Here is a 20,175-nt window from a genome sequence, read left to right as displayed (position 1 = left end):
GTCCACCGAGTGCCTGGGTAGGAATCGATTTCTCTACCACTCCACGGCACTCTTCTACTTCAAGAGTGAATGTAAAGGCTCAATTAAGCGCCGTGAATGCCCTGATTCGGCATTGGATTTTGGTATCCAAGGAAAATCGTGCCAATTGCACATCGCTGTATGAGTAGCGACATCTGTGAGCCTCTATACTCTACTTGCGCCAGACCCTACACATCAACAGATAGACCAACGACTATGAATTTTCAACCACCTTATACTGATGGAAGAAACGTCCGAAGCCTCCGAAAACATTACCTCTTGTGTGTTGTAACGTCGATGAAGTGCCTAACAAATATGTAACTTCTAGTACAGGTTACCATGCTTCTCCAAATGTCTACCTAGGTAGGTATACAATTGGTCGCAACGCAGCCTATTGAGAAGAGCGGCCCCACCGAAAAATTCATGATCGCCAAGACCGACACTCTGCACCATTCCACTCGTAACGTAGGGACTGGTACCTCGGGGAGGGTTTTCTTTGCTTTGCTTAACTCGCATCCTCAAAAATCTGCAGGAGAGACTGCAGCGACACCATGAACGCGAGTGCACTTCTCACAGCCCAAGGCTGGAGAGGCAAAGGCCACTCGCTGCACAAGACAGACGACGCTGTCGGCCTGGCCAAGCCGCTACTGCTCAACCGCAAAGATAACACGAGAGGCATTGGTGCCACGCAGCATTTTACCAGCGACCAATGGTGGATGAATGCCTTTGACGAGCAGCTTCAAGGCCTCGACACCTCGAAAAAGGGCAAGGTCGTGCAAACCATCACCACCGGCAAGCTCAACGCGATCGAGAAGGGATCGCTTGGCAAATACTCGCTCTACGCAACGTTTGTGCGCGGTGGCTTTCTGCAGGGCACAATAGAAGCCCTGAACAAGCAAAAAGACGACATGGACGAATTGACCACCGACTCCGACTTCGAAACAGCTGAGAAGAAAACCAAAAAGACTGCGCGGCCCAAGGAGTCCAGGGAGGAGCGCAGGGCGCGCAAAGAAGCCAAGCGCAAGCGGAGAGAAGAAAAGGCTCAACGAAAGCTGGCGCGCGACTCGAAGAAGTCTAGCTCGAAATCCGACTCAAGCGACGATGCGGCCGAAGAAAAGCGACGCCGCCGCGCGCGCAAAGAGGAAAAAAGACGACTGCGCAAGGAAGAGGCAGTACAATAGGCGAAATATGCGCTCACTGAAACACAATCATGGCGTTTTCTTCTTGCATTTGCGTTGGTGTTTGGGTGTTTATCGTGGGGTAAGATACAAATTACTCTTCCATAAAATGATATCATATGGGATAGCGGAACAATCTTGTATATATTATTTAAAATCAGATTTATGTTTCCTTGGGAACCTTTCCCGGCTTGTTGGACAATATCCATGGTCTTCGTTCCCAGAAATCGTCCCGAATGATATCCAGATGCTCGACCACAATTCGCGCCTTGGACCGGCGCTTCTTATCATTCTCGTTCTGCGTTTTGGACTGCTGAACAGGCTCAGCTAACTCATCGACTGTATCTGCAGTTTTGTGGCTTGCTGGGTCTACGAGTTCGTACTAGAAAACATTAGTTAGGCTCAAGAAGCGGAGGCATCATTATACGCACATCTCGAAACACGACACTTCCTTTTTTAAAAATGTCGGGCTCGTTATTATAGTTGATTTTGAAACGGGAAAACAAAATCTCATTCTTGTCAGCAGCGAGTGTTCCCTGCAAACCTCAGGCTGTCAGCAGTTTACTTCTTCATGGTAGCAGGCCGGCGAGTTCTTACCGCAAGCGTCTTTTCCGCTTCCTTATTGTCTAAACCGCCAAGTTGAACCAGAGACCAAAAAGCGGTGTTATACAAGTTATTGATATGACCTTGATTTGTTAGCTCATGTCCCGCTGATATAAGTATCAGAACGCTTACAGTCTGCTTGGCGCCAGCTCATGTAGTCTCGCAGGTTTTGGACGGTTGGATAGCAGACAGCGCGCCCATCAAATGTAGGCAGAGGGAACGAGAGTGGTGTATCCGGGAAGAAATCTTGCCAGCAGTGGACATAATTTGCGGTAAAAGTCGACACAATGGTACTGACAAGTTTACTATCTCATGTTAGAACGTGTGAGTCACGAAGAGGATTCTAACGATTCCGCCATACCTTGCTCTTCGCTCAAACAAATTACAAGATTTGTGAAGAACGAAGCTTGAAGATTATTAGCCAGAAGAGCCTCAGCATCGAGTAATTTGCCTTTACCTGTACTCATCACTGACACCGTAGGCTATGGTAATCTCTGGAAGATCCGCGACAACCGCTCTGGCAGCCGAGTTCATGACGTCAAGTGCTCTACGGTCATTTGGCTTTTCAAAACCGTATCTTGCACACATTCTGAGATTATAAAGTCAGCAGAAATAAGTTTTCTGACCCGGCGCTTAAAACTCTTACTTAGTGAAGGCTCTGCCATCGACACGGACCACGACCCAAGTGTTTCGGAGCAGATAGTCGGGTTGTTCGAAGTCTCGAACATACTCGAATCTTAAGAAACTTAGTCATAGTAAAAAGAACACTGGGATAATTTGCATACTTTGAATTTGCCATTTTGCGATATCGTCTTCCTGCCGTTGGTGGAACAAGGTTGCACTTACTCATCTCGCTGTCAATGTGATGCCCCGCGGGTGGAGCTCCACAGAAGTGGCAGCCAAAATCGTCGCGCGCTGATGCGACCGTCACCACCATCTTTTGACTTTGCGACAACCCTCCGTCTTGTTCCATGCGCGCCACTCGTACCTCACAAAACGCGTCACTTTTCTGCATTGACTCGCAGAGCTGCCACAACCTACTGGGTGCGTGCTGCTCAGAACATAGAGCGGCTTCACAGCCCGCGTCGCTGACATGAATTTACTTCTTTCCGACGACTACCTGCTCCAGGACTATCCAGAGAGCATCACGAGTACCATTCGATCGGGTCATGCGACCTTTCTACGATTTAATCGCAAGGGCGACTACCTCGCATCTGGGCGCGTCGATGGAACCGTGGCTGTCTGGGATTTAGAGACCATGGGCGTAGCGAGGAAGCTACGCGGTCACAACAAGAGCATCACATATCTCAGCTGGTCTAGATGTGGTCGGTACTTGCTCTCTGCGTGCCAGGGGTGGAGAGCCATTCTATGGGACTTGAAAGACGGCAGTAGATTTCGCGAGGTGCGCTTCCGCGCCCCTGTATACATGGCTGAGCTTCACCCGTGGAACAGGTTGGTGCCCCCCAGCCTCTGCCGCTGCTTGCTCTAGGCTAACTGCTGACAGCTTTCAATTTGTCGCCGCTGTGTTTGAAGAGCAACCTGCTCTAGTCGATGTGTCCGAGCCCGTTGATGTCAAGCGCGTACTCCCTTCAGCACCGAAACGAGCGACTGCCGACGAGCGACAGGCAAAAGAGGACGCCAAACAAATGACTACATCAGCGGTCTGGACCATGTCCGGCGACCATATTCTTGCTGGAACCAGCAAAGGGAAAATAAATATAATCGATGCCAAAACGCTCGAAATCATCTACTCAGAAAAGATTTGCGCCGGCGCGATCACGACACTACGAACCACAGGTTCCGGCCGTGACCTTTTGGTTAATTCACAGGATCGCATCATTCGCACGCTAAGGATACCAAATCTTTCTGCCCAAGATCTCGATCCCGATACGATACAAATACCGGTCGAGCATAAGTTCCAAGACGTCGTCAACCGCCTGTCATGGAATCACGTCACATTCAGCGCAACAGGCGAATATGTTGCTGCATCTACATATAACAACCATGAGCTCTATGTTTGGGAGCGCAACCATGGAAGTCTAGTCTGCATGCTCAAAGATCCTAAAGAGGAGCAGGGTGTTATTGAATGGCACCCTGGCCGTGCAATGCTCGCAGCCTGTGGATTGGAGACTGGCAGAATATACATTTGGTCAGTCATCAGCCCGCAAAAGTGGTCGGCACTGGCGCCCGATTTTGCCGAAGTCGAGGAGAACGTCGAGTACATCGAGAAAGAGGACGAGTTTGATCTATATGCGCAGGAAGAGATTCATCGCCGGCGTCTAGATGCAGAGGACGAGGAGGTGGATGTCATGACAAACGACCAGTTGAAGATCGAGGCCGAGATGGACGGTGACGAGTTTCGTATGCCAGTTCTGTTTACTCTGGGTGAAAGCGATAGCGAGGATGAGTTCATAGCCGTTTCGACAGGGACCATGAGGAGGCGAAGTCCCGGAGACGACCAGTCTGATTCGCACGGGGGAGCCGAGTTGGTGCCGCCAAAACGGGGTCCGGCCAAGGGCGGACGCAGTAAGCGAAAGTAGGAAAGGGACTAGATAAGCAGTCAATACCCAAGGACAGGTTCAACGCAGTGCACAAGTTTGTTTGGCGAAGAATCGATTTCTGCAAGTGACGTCGCATCCAATCGGTGACAGGTAAAGATCGTTGTTTGAGTCATCGGCGATGATGGCGAATGGATCTCTGGGCAAGTGTGGCGGAGAGCTGTTCGTCCAGGTGTTCGTGTTACCCCAAACAGTATCAAAGTATTTCGACTTTCCCTCGGAGGCTGGCGCCCGCGAACTCTGCCAAATTGATTGGTTATTCGTGCTTGCCCTGTTTTGGCCCTTGTCCCTGGTACCTCCCTTATTTCAGCCTCAGGCACCAACTTGTGCTCCCTTAGGAGGTGGCCGGAGCCTAAAGAGGACTAGCGCTGTGTGAGCGTCTCGCCAGCACGTAAACTCCAGTTTCTTCGGTCCGCCCTCTGTCGCCACGCCTCAACACGACAAAACTTTGTTCACGGGCCCAAACTCATCACCACGCGCGTCGGGCATCGAGCGCAACATCACCGAGCACAGATACGAGTGCCCTACGATACGGCGACCTACGAATTATTGTCTCTTGCGATCCCAGAGGTGGAGGCGACGGGGGCGAATTGCCTGAGGTTCTCCTGGGCCGCTGGCCAGGACAGGCGCTGCTGCCTTCAAGGGCCATCCGCAACACGACTTTGACGGTGTCTGCCATCGAGGTTGAGACTCGCCTTTGTCTGGACTCAGTCGACTTCTGTATTTTTCTTTCCTCTTGCGCGCTGTTTTTTTTCGTCGCACGAGGCTGTCCTACACACTTCACAACCACCCGAGGCGCGTCGCTCTTGACGCCTTAATTGGACGGTCAGAGTCTTGCAGCATCTCGGTTAATCGCCATTATATCGATTCATCATGGCGAACCTTCCCTTTCCGCATTCGAGCGCGCCGCTCAAAACTGTTGAGGAAATACAGTTTGGTATGTTATCCCCGGAGGAAATCAAAAACATGAGCGTCGCGCACATTCTCTATCCTGAAACAATGGAAGAGAACAAGACAACACCACGCGACGGCGGTCTGAACGATCCTCTTCTTGGTTCCATCGATCGTCAGTTCAAGTGTAAGACTTGCTCTCAGCCGATGAGCGAGTGTCCAGGTCATTTTGGCCATATAGAGCTGGCGAAACCTGTCTATCACCCTGGTTTCATCAAGAAAGTGAAAAAGGTTTTGGAGATTGTCTGCCACAACTGCAGCAAAGTGTTGGCCGATGAAGTTGGTCTTCCCTTTACTCCATGAAGCTTTGGAGCTTGCTGGATGCTAACGTGCATTATCAGAGCGATCCCGAATTCGTCACAGCTATTCATACTCGCGATCCGAAACTCCGATTCAAGCGCGTTTGGGCCGTATGCAAGAAGAAGCGCAAATGCGAGAATGAGGAGCGGCAAGACAAGAATAAAGACGAAGAGTTCGCTCCAGGTGTCAAGAACGTCGTTCTCGAAGGACATGGCGGATGTGGCAATATGCAGCCGCAGGTGAGACAGGCCGCGCTGCAACTCAAAGCTGCCTTCGAGGTTACTTCGGAAGAGGGTCCCAAGAGGAAAGAGACGGTTAATATCAGCGCCGAGATGGCGCATGGTATCCTTCGCCGCATCTCTGAGCGCGATCTGCACAATATTGGTCTTAACTCAGACTATGCTCGTCCCGAGTGGATGATCATCACTGTGCTGCCTGTACCCCCTCCTCCCGTGCGTCCTAGTATTTCCATGGATGGTACTGGTACTGGCACGAGAAACGAGGATGATCTGACCTACAAGCTTGGTGACATTATCCGCGCCAACGGTAATGTCAAGCAGGCCATTCGTGAAGGATCACCGCAACACATCGCGCGTGATTTTGAGGAGCTGCTGCAGTACCATGTTGCCACCTACATGGATAACGATATTGCTGGTCAGCCGCGGGCCCTCCAAAAGAGCGGTCGTCCTGTCAAGGCGATTCGCGCCCGTCTCAAGGGTAAGGAGGGTCGTCTGCGAGGCAACTTGATGGGTAAGCGTGTCGACTTTTCCGCGCGTACCGTCATCACTGGTGACGCCAACTTGTCTCTGCACGAAGTTGGTGTTCCGCGAAGCATTGCTCGTACTCTCACCTATCCTGAGACGGTCACACCCTATAACATTGCCAAGCTGCATCAACTCGTTGAGAACGGACCTAACGAGCACCCTGGTGCCAAATACGTCATTCGCTCTGATGGCACCAGAATCGATCTACGACACCACAGACGCGCGGCTCAAATCTCTTTGGAATATGGATGGAAGGTTGAGCGTCATCTAATCGATGGCGACTACATCATCTTCAACCGTCAGCCCTCCCTGCACAAGGAATCCATGATGGGTCATCGTGTCAAGGTCATGCCCTACTCTACCTTCCGACTTAACCTTTCCGTCACTTCCCCCTATAATGCCGATTTCGATGGTGATGAAATGAACTTGCACGTTCCCCAGACTGAGGAAACTCGGGCTGAAATCAAGGAGCTTTGTCTCGTTCCCAACAATATTGTGTCGCCTCAGAAAAACGGTCCCCTAATGGGTATTGTTCAAGACTCTCTGGCCGGTGTCTACAAGCTCTGTCGTCGTGACACATTTATCGATAAAGAGCTTGTTCAAAATCTCATGCTCTGGGTACCCAACTGGGATGGCGTCATTCCACAGCCGGCTATTTTGAAGCCTAGACCTCGCTGGACCGGCAAGCAGATTATCAGCATGGTCATCCCCCCAGAGATCAGTCTGTACAGCAAGGAAGATAAGCTGGACAATCCTAGACATGACGCTGGCCTGCTTATTCAGAGCGGTGAGCTCATGTACGGTCTACTCAAGAAGAAGAGTGTTGGTGCTGCCGCAGGAGGCATCATTCATTTGTGCTACAACGAACTCGGGCCGGAGGGCGCCATGGCTTTCTTGAATGGTGTCCAACAAGTTGTCACCTACTGGCTACTGAACACCGGTTTCAGTATTGGTATTGGCGACACTGTTCCCGACAAGGCTACCATCAATAAGATCCAGGAGCATATCGACGAACACAAAGCCGAGGTCGCTCGCTTGACTGCCCAGGCTACAGCCAACGAGCTGGAGGCTTTACCTGGTATGAATGTCCGCGCCACTTTCGAGAACAAAGTCTCCATGGCTCTCAACATGGCCCGTGACCAGGCTGGTACTTCAACCATGAAGAGTTTGAAGGATTCCAACAATGCCGTCACCATGGCTGATTCTGGTTCCAAGGGTTCTTCCATCAACATCTCGCAGATGACGGCCCTCGTCGGACAGCAGATTGTTGAAGGAAAGCGTATCCCTTTCGGCTTCAAGTACCGAACACTGCCGCATTTCACAAAGGACGATTATTCGCCTGAAGCTCGTGGTTTCGTCGAGAACTCGTACCTTCGTGGCTTGACTCCTTCGGAGTTCTTCTTCCACGCCATGGCTGGTAGAGAGGGTCTCATTGATACTGCGGTTAAGACCGCTGAGACGGGTTACATTCAGCGACGTCTCGTCAAGGCGCTCGAAGATCTCAGCGCGCGCTACGACGGAACTGTGCGTAATTCATTGGGCGACGTTATTCAATTCTTGTACGGTGAGGATGGTCTCGATGCTATGTGCATTGAAAAACAGAGACTTGGCACCATCAAGATGTCTAATGCTGCCTTCGAAAGCCAATATCGTTTGGATCTTGCCAACCCCCCTGAGTGGTTCCGCAAGGACTATGAGTACGGCAATGAGCTGGCAGGCGATAGGGCGTCCATGGAACTGCTGGACATGGAGTGGGATGCCCTTGTTGCTGACAGACGCCTTGTCCGTGATATCAACAAGAGCAAGATGGGTGAAGAGATGATGCAGCTTCCACTCAATATTGGCCGTATCATCGAGAGTGCCAAGCGTGTCTTCAATATTCGCGAAACTGACCGCAGCAATCTGCGGCCGTCCGATGTCATCACAACTGTTCAAAATTTGCTGGCCAACATGCAGATTGTGCGTGGCACGGACCCCATCTCAGTTGAGGCCGATTACAATGCTACCATTCTGTTCAAGGCACTCCTGCGCTCTCGTCTCGCTTTCAGAGAGATTGTCTACGTGCATCGCTTAAACAAGCTTGCCTTTAACCACGTCATCGGCGAGCTTCAGAATCGTTGGGATAGAGCTTTTGTTAGCCCTGGTGAGATGGTTGGTGTTCTCGCTGCCCAGTCTATTGGTGAGCCTGCTACTCAGATGACACTCAACACTTTCCACTTTGCTGGTGTGTCTTCGAAGAACGTTACTCTGGGTGTGCCGCGTCTCAAGGAGATTCTGAACTTGGCCAAAAATATCAAGACTCCCAGCATGGCCGTCTACCTGGACACCAAACTGGGTACGCAGGAGCAGGCCAAGAAGCTCCGTAGTTTGGTCGAGTATACCAACTTGCGCTCCGTCACATCGGTCACCGAAATCTACTACGATCCCGAGGTGCAGGCAACGAACATTGCTGAGGATGTGGACATGGTTGAATCTTACTTCATGATTCCCGATGATGCCCAGGATACCATTCACCGGCAGTCGCGCTGGCTCCTCCGCATTACTCTTGACCGCCAGAAACTCCTGGACAAGGAAATCAAGATTGACGATGTCGCTGCGTGCATCAAGGAGGAGTACTCAAACGATCTGGCCATCATCTTCTCTGACAACAATGCCGACGAGCAAGTCATCCGTATCCGTACCATTCGTCAAAGTGATGACAAGGACGAGGATTCTGACACGAAGATTGAAGACGATGTCATGCTCAAGCGACTAGAAGCTCACTTGCTTGATACTATGACTTTACGCGGTGTTCCTGGCATCGAAAGGGCCTTCTTGACCAAGGGTACCCGCCTGGTTGAGGATGAAGACGGCTCCGAACTGGCTCTCAAGGATAACCCGAAGTGCACACAGTGGTACTTGGATACCAGTGGTTCAGCACTCCGCGAGGTACTCGCTGTCCCCGGTGTCGATCCCACCAGAACCTACAGCAACGACCTGTATCAGATCACTGAGGTGTTCGGTGTCGAGGCTGTACGATCTGCGCTGGTGAAGGAATTGACCAACGTGTTGGCTTTTGACGGTTCGTACGTCAATCATCGTCATATTGCTTTGCTGTGCGACATTATGACCTACCGTGGTGTCATTTCGGCCGTCACACGTCACGGTATTAACCGGGCCGACACTGGTGCTCTGATGCGTTGTTCCTTCGAAGAGACTGTCGAAATCCTGCTCGAGGCTGCCGCTACTGGCGAACTCGACGACTGCCGTGGTATCTCCGAGAACGTCATGCTTGGTCAGCTTGCGCCCATGGGCACCGGCAACTTTGATGTCTACTTGGATCCTAAGATGCTGGAGACTGTCATTTCCGACAATTCTCGCATGGGCCTTATGCCTGGCATGCCCACCAAGGAAGGCGAGGGCGAGGGTGCTGCCACACCATACGATAGTGGCTCGCCGATGGGCGACTCTGGTTATCTCAGCATGGCTTCGCCTGCTGCTGGTAACTTTTCTCCTATTCAGGGTGCTGGCTCAGAAACACCTACTGGGTTCAATACCGAGTATGGCGGTGGCTTCGGAGCCAATGGTTCGATGAGTCCGTACTCGCGTGGCGCTACTAGTCCCTTCAGCACGTCGCCCACGTCGCCATTCAGCGCAGGCATGGGAGGCTATTCGCCATCGTCGCCTAACACGGGTTACTCCCCTACGTCGCCCATGCTTGACGGCGGTGCTCGTTACGCCACCTCTCCGTCATTCAGTCCGTCTTCGCCGTCCTTCTCGCCGACGTCGCCGATGCTGCGACCCACCAGCCCGGCCAGCCCCAACTACAGCCCAACGTCTCCTAGTTACTCGCCGACGTCGCCGACATCACCGCGACACTACTCGCCTACATCTCCTGCTCAGTTCAACTCGCCGACGTCTCCCAGCTACTCCCCGGCCAGTCCCAATTACAGTCCTGCGTCTCCCAACTTCCAAGGAGCTGGTCCTACTTCGCCTTCGTACTCGCCTGCGTCGCCGTCGTGGTCACCAACGTCACCCGACGCTTACTCACCCACGAGTCCAAGCTTCGGACGCAGCCCCGGCCAGCAGCAGTCGCCCACGAGCCCTGGTTACTCTCCCACCTCGCCGCAGTTCTCTCCACGCACGCCTGGTCCCTCGGGCTCTGGTGGAGGTTCTGGAACTGGCAACCAATACTCGCCTAGCTCGCCGAATAACGAGTGATTTGACATGGAACCTTACTATTAAATAAAGCCAAAAAAAAAAAATAAAGCCCGCGCGCAAAAAGGAGTCATACTTTTGATTGGAAACGGAAGAGACTGGAGGAGAATCGCATTTACATAGAACGAAACCCCCTTTGCATTTAGAAAAAGCAGCATATTGCAGTTGTTGGGGAGGGGCGAATTCGATGCAGAGAGATGAAGGCGTTGCAAAGCAAAAAAAGACGGGGACAAAATATTCCTTTTCCTTTTCCTTGTTTCGTGGGGAGGTTTGCCTGCCCCCCATTAATTTTCAGTTTTTGTTTGTATGTACACTACGAGAGGGGAGAGAATATTCGATAGCGAAGCAGAGGAGGACACACAAACCAAAAAGAAAGAGTACACCCTTTTCAAGTCTTGCCCCCTGTTAACAGAAGAGGAAGGGACGATGCCAAGGCTGAAGATGGAAACCATTCCGTCAGAAAAAAAGATTGAAGCAAAAAAGAAGTGAACTTGATTGATGTCTGCTGGGAGGAATCACGCGTGCATTTATCGTGTATATGAGAGAGAACCAGATTGGAACCTGAACATGCTCTCTTGCTTTTGATGCAGTCTTTTTCATGATTTCGTTTCATGATTTCGTTTTACTTTGGATTTTTTTTTGGAGAAGCGGCTATAGTCGGGAAATACACAAGTCACTTGAATGAACTTGTCGTTGTGTTTGACCTGCCACGTGAGCTCTGTGACTAGGCGACGTAGAAAGGGGGTGTAGTCTACGAGACTTGGAGAAAGAGCTTGGCGAGGCCCAAACTTGTGAGCTACGAGCTGGCGGTACTCGATGCATAGTAATGATGATGATGATGATGATGATGATGATGATGATGATGATGATGATGATGATGATGATGAGAGACAGACAAGGGGATGTGGGATACCTGAAACTGGACCGGGGCCAATGTAAGCCGGACAGCTACAGCGATCGCTAACACGCAGATGTTGACAGGCAGCCGGCAGGCAGCCGGCAGGCATCATTCGCATCATTCGCATCAATCTATGGCTCTCGCTTCAAAAGAGCGTTTGTCATCAGCTCATGACGGGAGAGCAGCCCCGGCACTACGGACCCCCCCCCCCTCTCAAAGTGGAACACATGCCCTGCCAAGTTGCCAACGAGGCTCTGTTTTTAATACGGTCCGATTCTCCTCTGCGGCCCCCTGCTCCGGGCACAAACATCGGCAGACTGCATGTCGGTCTCGAGAAGGCGCATATCGTTGGTAATGAAAGCCCGTCTGCCAAGTTGGGCCCCTCTTTCTCACGAGTCGGCCTCGTAAGCGGGGGGACAGCGGAGGAGTTGGGGCGTTGGCCGGCCCGTAGACCGGCGGCCAGGCTTTTTTTTTTCCTCTCTTCGCCCGGGCAATTCAGGTTCCCCCTCTCATCCAATTTTGGAAATCAAACAGGTTCCGCCCAAATCGCCCAACCATGGTGAGCACAATGCCCGCCTAGCTCATTTCCAAACCGTTTTCTTTGTTCTTGGTATCAGTGTGTCTGGGATGGACAAGGGTTCTTTGTGCGACCAAGAAAAAAAAAAGAACAGATTGTAAAGGTGCCACATGTTCCCCATCACATGATGAGCTGCGGCTGCATGGCGGGCACGGGGGGGGGGGGGGGGAGGCTGGAGAAAGAGGGCGAGTCACAATGGGAAATGGGCCTTGAAGAAAAGAATGGCAAAAGTAAACGAGAGTGAACAAAAGGGGGGGAACACGGATGAGGCGTCGTTCTAGTTCAAGCCACTTGGTCGTAACGTAACGTGAAAGAAGCGAGCGGTTAATGAAAGTTGGCCACACTGGCTTGTTAGCCAATGTTGGTGAATGAATTGGAGCTAAGCTTTTTCATGTACATGCAGGTTGTGAACAGCGAGCGAGCGGCGTTTTTCTGGGCAGAAAAAAGCAGCAAGCCGTTGCTACCTGTAAGCCAAAAAAAAAAAAAGGAAAGATTTTGAAGGAGGTAAAAAAAAAGGGAGAAATCAAGTCTAGGTTCAAACATTAAAACAGGCGCGGGACTTTCCGCGGGCGCGCGCTTCTTTGCCCTTGTCCAGGCGTGGCCTGGCAGTGGTAACGGATATAGCCGGGGGAGTACTTGCACACGACGATGACGATGACGATGACGGCCCCAGAGCTGCGACGGCGATGGCGACGGCGACTTCTGGAAAGAAATTAAAAGAAGAAAAGAATGATGACATCTTGCCTTGATAGTTTTTCATTATTATTTCATTTTTATTTTTAGAGAAAGGCTCAATTTGATCATACACGCCCCCCCCCTTGCCTTCTGATGTTTGTGTGAGGCGTGTTAGTCGACGAAGGCCGGACGGCCACGACACCCAAAAAAGACTTGGCTCAATCCTCTCGAGGAGCCAATCCGTGGACAGAAAGAGGTAAAAACCACAAAAAGGCCTCTACTAACTTTGCAGAATACGGCAATTTACGTCCGCGGCCGTCCTTTTTTCCAGTTTCTTCTTGTCCGTTGGACCACTGGACGACTCACGGTCTTTGATACGCCCTAGCTAAAAAAACCTAAAACCCACCCGGTCGCATAACGGGCCTCAAGGCGCTGCAAAAAAAAAAAAAAAAACGCTCTGTGCTTCTTTCTTTCTGTCAGGTTGTACAAAACGGCGTAGCAAGTTTTTCTATTCCGCGTCACCGTACTAGTCGAGAAAGAGAGAAGGGGAAGAGCCGGGCCGCCGCCGCCTTCCAATCTCTCATGTATATGCGGTTGTGCATGATCGATGCTTCCCCCCCGTCCCTTCCTCGTTGTGGCAACAAGTTCGCGCAAGGCACAAGGTCTCGGCGGTCCCGGCGCATCAGCCTTGGGAGGGGGGAAAGGAAGCAAACATGTCACACAACACATCGTAATGCCGTCGGCACTTGACCATGAATGGCCCCCAAGCGGTCGAGCTGATGTCGAGCTGGTCCAAGGGGACAAAAATGACTCCTCACGTCTTACATGGCAGCTCGACATCCCGCGGCGCACAACATCCAATAAGACAAACAACACGGCTCTTTACGCAAACGGCAGGCTTCGCAATTTGTATACATTCATGGAACATCACATAGGAAGCGCAAAAGTGGTGGAGAACGTAATGGATTTCTTGTCAAAAGATTGTGTGTAAAACCCGTCTCCCACGAACTGACTGGTCAAATCATCAAGTGCTCAGTGCCAAAGCCAAACTCCAGCTTGTGACTGCACATATCCTGTTCAGCGTGTCCCGTGTCCTCAATCCTATCAAGAATTGTGCAAAGTTCCGAGAAAGAAGAAAAGCAGAGAGTGAATAGAGAAGATTCCGCCGCATAGCGACGTAAAAAAGGCGCGAGAGCTTGCATAAAGCACACTCTCTTGCAGAGAAGAGCAGAGATATGAAAGTTGGTGCCGCGAAACAAATAGGCAAACGAAGGAAGAGAATGAAACTTGTCAAGTAGCCGCTTATTGAGATACTCATGTTTGTTGCCGAATGGAGGCATGCTTGCCGCGAGGCTATCTACGCATGTGCTGCTTGTATTGTCGTTGTTAAGGACTGGGACCGGGTTTCGCAGCTGAAGAGACCTGTTAGTGCACCTTTTCCGGTCGAGTGCCAAGTCAGCAATCCATGAAAATACTCACAAAAGGGCAATTGATTCAGCAGTGCACAGATCTTAAGAGCTTTTCGGGCACTGAGGGCGGCCACAGTTGCCCTCCCACACCTGGGTGCCCTTGGGGATCACAGTAGGGCAGCCGCATGTAGGCTTCTGCTCAGTATCCTGAGAAGTGCATCCGCACAGAGTCCACTGCTGGGAGGTGACCCAAACGCACATTATTGCGGTATTGATCTTGCGATTTGACGGCGAGTGCGATATATGATGCTACCGAGATGAGGTAGCAGAAGAAAGTTGAGGATTGACGAAGCTTTGCCCGTCAACTCAGACTGGCTGTAGGTGCAATTGGGGTTGAAAATGTCTCTCTAAGAGGCAGGAAGGTGTCTTGTGCAGATTGCAAGCGAAGAGGAGTGAGTGAAGTTGGTGGTGAAGGAATTCCAGAGAAGGAGGACTCCTCCTCCTTAAATATTCGACGATTGAGGGATGAACTTTGCAATGAAGAGTATCTTGTACTTGCTCGCCATACTATGATGAAGTGTACCGAGCCAACGCAACTACCTCGCTGCAGCTTATACAGAAAGCGGAAGTCGGGATGGAGGCGGGTAATCGATCCGACCACTCTTGTTTGCGACGAGTTTTTTCCACTTGTAGACCCCGGTCAGAAGGTGACGCCGTCGGAGAAGAAGCGTCAGTTGATTGCTTCTATCCTCAATGTTTGCAGCGTTGTTCAAGTTCAAGCTCAGCCAGGCGTAGGGCTGGGGTTGACGAGTGAGATGGTGGGGGGGTGTACTTGCAGAGTACTCGAGATGCAGATTAGAGACGATGTTAGTCGACTGGTCGGGCCGCGGGTTGGGTCGCCTTGGCAAGGATATGGGCAAATAATCTGCAAAAAAGAGACATCGAGATGCTGAATGGAGATATAAGAATCCAGATCAGGTAGGCGGGCGTCTTCGGCCTTGAGAGCCTGGCCGAGTTACTCACGTCAAAGTCGAGCCGCACCCAACATTGTGCACCCCAACTTGGTTGTGCACCCTGGCCGCTGTGGAGAGGAGGGGTGGCTACTATTCAGTACTGGGAGTAGAGAAAGGCAAGATGAGAAAAACTAGGCAGACGCCCAAGAGAGGGGATAGTGAGAGCCAGGGCAGGCGCGTGGGCCGCAGCGGACAGAGGACATGACGGCTCGACGGGACCAGATGAGCAGGGCCAACATCTCATGGCAGCCTCGACCAGGTCGTCTACCCTCGCGAACACACGCACACACGCATATCGGCCATTGCCTCCTCTACAGAAAGATACAGGCGCGAACTGTGGTTGGCAGTCGGCGCAGGATTGCGCATGAGAGGCGCCACGACAGAGCAGGTGCCAGGTGCACCAAGTGGAGAGACGGTGGGAGCGATTGAGCATCTAAGATTGACGGGCTCCGTCCCTCGTCCGCCAGGCTAAGGCTAGCCGCCCCCGTATTCCGCCATGGGAGCGGCGGGGATCGAAGTGCTCTCTCTCTCTGGCAGCGACCCGCTAACCACAGCAAAGCCGACATATTGTCAAACTATTGACAAGTTTGCCAATTACCTGCATGTAAGTGAGCGTGAATCGGAGTGCGCATACATGGAGCATGGCAAAAGGCAGGCAGCATTGGCCCCCACGGCAGATAAAATGATGCATGCATGTAGAGCTGTTTGACTTGAGCATGGCTAACGAGATAATCCCCGATGTTTCTGCGCAAATGTAGGAGGGGTGACCGAGCTGTAGCTATCGAACCAGTGGGCTGGGGAATTGCGACAAAATAGGCAGCTCGAGCGCGTCATTGGCGATAAGCGTAGCCGTTGCTGTGACGTTTCTGGGCGGCAAGCGCCTGGAGAAGAGTTTTGAGTGGAAGAAGGGGATTGACTTTGGACCTTGGTGCTTGGCGGGGTGGAGTGAGGCGAGGCGACGACTAACAGCAGCGGGGAGCCAACTTGTGGCGTCAAGGATGCTGGACTAGAAGTTTGTCCCTTGTCCCTTGTCGTTTACGGTGTCGTTGGTAGCTTATGAGTTGAATGAGGTAGATGCAAAAGCCCGAGACAATTCGTGTTCGCGAGCTTGGAGCAACATCGTTTTGAGTGGCAGTCGGCGTTTGTACCAGGCAAAGTGCGACAGCCACTCGCGAGCCTGAGAAGGACTGGACTCGGAGCTGGATTCTGAACTAGGTCTCAATCATCTACCAGTTAAAACTCAGGATTAGCAGGGTCGAAGGGTGATGTAATCTACTAGATGCATGGTGGGCAAAGACGGTGCCTGCGTGCTTACTGGCGTGCGCATTGCCGATGTGGTGCTTGCTCAGGGACGACTAACACGAAGGGAACGCACATGACTGCGCACACCATCTTTTCGAATACGGCTAGATTGCTCGAGGTGCAGCATAGCTAGAACGGTTTTTTAGATGAAGATATAGAGGCAACGGGATGTGGGCTGATTGATGCAAGCCTCGTGAGGAGTAGAGCAGACAGAAGAGATGACCAAGATTGACGGGCCGGCAACTGGCAGCTGGCAGCTGGCAGTTGGTAGCTTGCAATTAGCAGCTGGCAATTGGCAGCTTGGCTCGGTACCTACCTTGCTACCCCATGCTTCGCCTTATGCACCTCGTCGGCAGCCGGCGGCTGGTCACAGGCGCATGCAAGTCTGTTACATCTCTCCATCAGATAGGTAGCAAGATAGGTAAGTTGCCTGTATAGGTTGTGGCTATTTTCGTTTGTTTTGTGAGATTCCCTCTAATCCGTGTTTTACACCTAATTTCAATCTCCCGTTTCTTTCCCGTTTACTACGAACAGTAGCGCAGCCCCAGGCCATCGTGTTAAGCGAGCCAGTGGTCCACTAACTACCTAGGCCTGAGGCACCCACGGAATCCACCATAATTAATGGAACGTTTGCTGTGTTGTTTCTATGGCTTCACCCGCAGCTCTCCTGCCTTGCCAAATCGCTCATCTTTTGCCGTTGTTGCATCGCAGCTTGCTATTGCCTAAATTCCCAAAACGACCGAACCGTTTCAATATATCCACTAGATATCAATACTTCTGCAAACTTTGACATAGCTTGTCGTGCTGCAGCGACCGGCACCGCCCAACCCTTACCTCGCAAGCAACGACCTCATCGCGCCACCGTCACACAACAGCCAAATTTCTGGCCCCCGCAAGGCGTCAATTGCATCGTTTACTTCGATTCCGTGCTCGTAAATCCTTTGTCGACTTTGTCTTGCATCTTTGTGCAGAAACGGGGGCCACCGCGGCCCTGTCGTGGCCTGCAGTATAGTCGGGCCAATCACTGGCCTAGCAACCTCGTTCCCGCGCAACTTCACTTGGACAGATTCGCCGGACGTCCGGATTACCGACATGAATATCCGTCTTGCCCGACCTCCGCTCCGGAAAAGCCTCCTGAACCACCATTATTGGGCGGTCGAGGCAGCTCATCACTCGCCCCATTAAGCTCACAATCGTCACGTTGACGCGCTTATGCGACCCAACATGCGACCATGATGCATGGCGACCGGCACTGCATAACTTGCCGCGCAACCAAGAGTTTTGTTGGCACCACATTTCCGTTTACCATACTCCGCATCATACTACCGGCGGCAACGGCGGCGGCGCCTAGTGAGCCAGCCGTGCTTCATCCGAGCTGCTCAGCTCGTCATTTCACTACGAGACTGTTTTGCCGCCGCTCGTGTAATCTACGGCCCAACACGGCCGCCCTTGCACATTCCTGCAAAGTCAAGTGACTGCCCGACCTGAATCGTGTATTCCTCGTTCTCGCATGCTTGGCACTGTACACAAGCGACTTCTCATAGCGACTTTCCATGGGGCGAAGTTGCATTCTATTGATGGTATCAGGTTATCTCCGCCCTCGGTATTGCACACAAATTTATTCCTATGGCCTTCGGTACTCTCTCGACCCTCAAGAGAACATTGACAAATATTCAAATTGGATCCTTCAGAGCAGAACAGCTGATGCACTCTGCTAACTCATCAACCTTATATGAGCCCTGCATATGTAAGCTCTTATATTGCCGCTGTATGAGCCGGCGTCAGGGTCGTATTTCCCCGCTTGATTCATCTGCGACGTTGCTTTGGTGTCGAATAATGGACAGAGCTACATCCATGACCGGGCCAAACGCGAGCAACTAGCCAAACTGGGGTTGGTAGCGTTGCGCATTGTGATGAACCACGTCTACGAGTCTACTAACCAATCATGCTTCTGCGTAAGCGCCCAAATTGCTGGCTTCGGCAATCTCCCCACACCGGCCCTGTAGGGCTCAGCTTCTTTACTGGGGTACAGTATGGACTACCCAGACCAATTGAAGCCAACGCTGCTCTTGTTTGCTGGCAGTTGAAAAATCGAGACCTGCATCGGTCAATTGAAGATATAGTCGCTGGTAACTGCGCGAGCGAAAAACAAGTCGGCTGCCACCCCGCGGACGGCCGAATGCTGGCACATACATGTTGTCGGTCTGGGACGTACACACAACTATCAAGAACGATGTGAGCCGCGTTGGGAGAAGGTAACATGGGGGGAATAACGGTGTGGATGCGCGCCATCTGCATCTCTGCAAGCTCAATCACCAACATTGCTATGATTGTGGACCGATGAAGGCCGCTGCTTAGTTTTTCTCCCACTGAAAGTCGCATATGCTAGCCTGAATGCAGAGGACATAACTGACTCGTTGTATGCAATGCCTAATCTCAGGTGCGATGGGCCGGCTCGCGATGCCTTGCTATTCATCACAGGCTTGACAAGTACAACACTGATCCGTCCGGCTCGATAGAGCTCATGCCAAGACCGACGGCTGAACGTACCTTCTGCATGTGGAAACATACGAGATATGGCCCCAAAAAGAGCGTGATATTGAGACACGGCTGTTGTACTGATACCAGCGACTCGATGTTGTCGACGTTGGCCCATGATGGGGCCAGGGGCAGCTCGTTGTGGCTTCTGGTCCTTTTTAGATGGATAGTCAATAGGTCATTCTAGGGACTACGCAGTCACGCGCACTTGCTCATCCGAAGCTGCGTTCCAGAGGCTGCGTTCCAGAAGCTTGGCAAGTTTGACTGGCAACATGGCACGATGACGTTGAAGAAGCGCAACATATAGTCGAAGTACATGGTGCAAATCGTGAGTTGTGGGTTTGAAGAGTTGTGCATTAAACAAGGTTGCTCTAACAAAGTTTTAGTTGATATGTACATCAAATGACCGGCTTGCTCGAACTCCATGCAGCCTACGGCTCAACAATGCGCCCGCACCAATAGTAAATGGCCGGAAAATATTGAAAGAGCTGTCCAGCCATGCCAGCCCTCGCCATTGTTCCAAACGTGGGGTAACCTACGCCAATTGGACAACTCCCCACGATACTGGTTGCACCATCAGCCGCCGCGGCCGGCTCGTATCACTGGCGACTGGACTTGTAGCAGCAAGACGCAAGCGAAGCTTGAACCAAGATCATGGAAAATCGACCCGCACGCAGCACGATACGGTTTAGCTCAGCACAGCACATGCTGGTCGCGCTCCGGTAAACTCTACGCTTGTAACCGATGTGCCTATATGTGCTTCTATTATGACGTTTTTTGACCACAAGTGGAGTAGAGTTTGTGGAGAGGCGAATCGGTACTCGGGCACCAAGGGCGTTGCATCAAGCAGGCATGAAGCGTTTCCACCCGAAATCTCAAAAACGCCCATCTGCAGCGCCCAGGCGCTATTTTTTTCCGTTTGGTTCCGGCGCGGTGCAAGATGCTATTGGACGAGCGGCTTACACGTCACGAACAGATGGGAAAAATTGCAAAGGGCAAGCGGGGAGAAAATTGGGCGCGCACTGCCTAGACCAATGGCTGTCGTTGCAACACACGTGGATAATCGGCAGTTTGCTCCTTTGTTTTTGGCATGTGTCGGCACAGGGCGCTGCTTGAGCCGTCGCCGCCCGCGATTGGCGCAAGATGGCGAGCTTGTGAACCGTGAGAATGGCTACGCCATGCAACAGCCACGAG

At 51.8% G+C, this 20,175-nt stretch overlaps 4 protein-coding genes across 4 annotated transcripts; 3 read left to right on the top strand and 1 right to left on the bottom strand.

Moving 5' to 3' along the window:
• Positions 1 to 569: 569 nt before the first annotated feature.
• Positions 570 to 1,199, top strand: BBA_00263 (uncharacterized protein; the record flags this gene model as incomplete). The annotated part of the gene is made up of 1 exon (XM_008595360.1): positions 570 to 1,199. One exon carries the CDS (start codon positions 570 to 572, stop codon positions 1,197 to 1,199), a length of 630 nt encoding a protein of 209 aa, XP_008593582.1.
• A 160-nt stretch (positions 1,200 to 1,359) lies between these two features.
• On the bottom strand, positions 1,360 to 2,598 carry BBA_00262 (tRNA(His) guanylyltransferase; the record flags this gene model as incomplete). The annotated part of the gene is made up of 8 exons (XM_008595359.1): positions 1,360 to 1,578; positions 1,628 to 1,732; positions 1,794 to 1,882; positions 1,932 to 2,104; positions 2,161 to 2,205; positions 2,257 to 2,388; positions 2,446 to 2,535; positions 2,585 to 2,598. The coding sequence occupies 8 exons, from the start codon at positions 2,596 to 2,598 to the stop codon at positions 1,360 to 1,362; spliced, it is 867 nt and encodes a 288-aa protein (XP_008593581.1).
• Positions 2,599 to 2,892: 294 nt separating this feature from the next.
• On the top strand, positions 2,893 to 4,339 carry BBA_00261 (WD domain-containing protein; the record flags this gene model as incomplete). The annotated part of the gene is made up of 2 exons (XM_008595358.1): positions 2,893 to 3,251; positions 3,304 to 4,339. 2 exons carry the CDS (start codon positions 2,893 to 2,895, stop codon positions 4,337 to 4,339), a joined length of 1,395 nt encoding a protein of 464 aa, XP_008593580.1.
• Positions 4,340 to 5,230: 891 nt separating this feature from the next.
• BBA_00260 (RNA polymerase Rpb1) lies at positions 5,231 to 10,572 on the top strand (the record flags this gene model as incomplete). Its single annotated transcript, XM_008595357.1, has 2 exons — positions 5,231 to 5,587; positions 5,650 to 10,572. 2 exons carry the CDS (start codon positions 5,231 to 5,233, stop codon positions 10,570 to 10,572), a joined length of 5,280 nt encoding a protein of 1,759 aa, XP_008593579.1.
• Positions 10,573 to 20,175: the final 9,603 nt, after the last annotated feature.

This window comes from Beauveria bassiana (assembly GCF_000280675.1).
Source record: "Beauveria bassiana ARSEF 2860 unplaced genomic scaffold BBA_S00001, whole genome shotgun sequence".
Lineage (NCBI taxonomy): Eukaryota > Fungi > Ascomycota > Sordariomycetes > Hypocreales > Cordycipitaceae > Beauveria > Beauveria bassiana.
The sequence above is the reverse complement of the archived record's forward strand: the minus strand, read 5'-3'. Positions and strand labels throughout refer to the sequence as shown.